The following is a 1,365-nucleotide window of genomic DNA, read 5'->3' as shown; positions in this document are numbered from 1 at the left end:
GGGCGGCGGCGGCGGCAGCGGCGGCGGTGGGGGCAGCGGCGGCGCGGGCGGCGGCGGCAGCAGCGCCGGCGGCGGCAGCGAGCCGCACCCCCTGCGGCTGTGGACGTTCGCATATGCTGCCTTTTTGGCTGGTGAGGAGGGGACCTCGGCAGGGCACAGGGGGCGCAGCATTTGCTGGTGATGCCGCAGAAGCACAGCGCCCCGCTCTCTATCGCGAGCGGGCCATGTCATGTCAGACCCACAGCCCCGCTCCCACCCGCCGAACTCGACGCCTGCTCGCCGGCAGTCGCTGACCCCGCGCCCCTCCCACGCGCGCCCGCAGCCGGCGGCGCCGCCGCGTTTGCCAAGAAGGGCAGCACCAAGTCGCTCACCGCCGCAGGCGGCTCGGCGCTCATCCTCGCGCTGGCCGCGCGCACGATGGTCGGGTCCGGCGCAAAGGGGGCGATCGCGGTGGCGCTCGCGGTATCGGTGCTGCTGACACTCGTCATGTCAAGTGAGCCCGCGCGCATCTCTCAACAGTCAACACCACAATGCCGTGACGCGTATGAACTGACAGAGCCTCAGGGCTGTCTGTATCACGTGCCATCTGCAATACCGGTCTGAAGTGCTCCACGCTTTTCCAGCAAATGACCAACGTGACAGAGAGTTGTGCTGGGTCTCGCTGCGAGCGGGGGCCTGCCGCGGGCGTCCTACACACCCGGACACGCGCACTTACACACACACACACACACACACACACACAATCACACACACACACGTTGCACGCACACGCGCACGCGCGCAGACAAACCACACACATGCACACATACACACACACATTCACACACATACATGTACACAAAACCACTCGCACGTGCACACACACACACGCACACATGCACATGCACAAACACATCCCCCGTCCACCCCTCTCTAAACCACACCCCCATCCGTCCCGCACACTCAATCACGCACCACACCCGCGCCCAGGGCGCTACCAGGCATCCCGCAAGTTCATGCCGGCGGGCCTCACCGCCGCCACGTCACTCCTGATCTCCGCCGCATACATCGGCGCCCTCACGTAATCAGCCATGCGATGTCGTCACCAGGCCGCCTTTGCGGCCGCCGGGCGCTGCCGCGAGGAGGACCGGCGGCAGAGGGCAGGGCTCAAGGGGGGGGGAGGCAGGAGGCGGCGGTGGGGGATGCTAGGTGCGGCCGCGACGTGTTGGAACGCCGTGGATTATTTGGATTAATTGGGTGGCATCAACGCCCCTGCCCAGCACGGATCTCCAAGTCCGGCCGGGCTAAGCAAGACCGGGCGGCTTCTGTTGAGACGCGGCGGGTGCAGGCAGCGGAGGCGGGGCGCCGCGGGCGTCCGGGTGGCGG

General features: G+C 67.4%; 1 protein-coding gene across 1 annotated transcript in view; it reads left to right on the top strand.

Annotated features, from left to right (window-relative positions):
• The window catches only part of MNEG_13128 (hypothetical protein), a gene marked incomplete at both ends in the record, with an annotated part of 1,960 nt that extends 896 nt beyond the window's left edge, over positions 1–1,064 (top strand). Inside the window, 2 exons of the mRNA XM_014038399.1 lie at positions 323–493; positions 970–1,064. Coding sequence (XP_013893853.1) covers positions 323–493; positions 970–1,064 — 266 coding nt within the window. The remainder of the gene's footprint in view (positions 1–322; positions 494–969) is intronic.
• Positions 1,065–1,365: the final 301 nt, after the last annotated feature.

The sequence above is a fragment of the Monoraphidium neglectum genome, assembly GCF_000611645.1.
Source record: "Monoraphidium neglectum strain SAG 48.87 unplaced genomic scaffold scaffold03641, whole genome shotgun sequence".
Taxonomy (NCBI): Eukaryota; Viridiplantae; Chlorophyta; class Chlorophyceae; order Sphaeropleales; family Selenastraceae; genus Monoraphidium; species Monoraphidium neglectum.
This window is presented reverse-complemented; position numbering and strand designations above follow the sequence as displayed.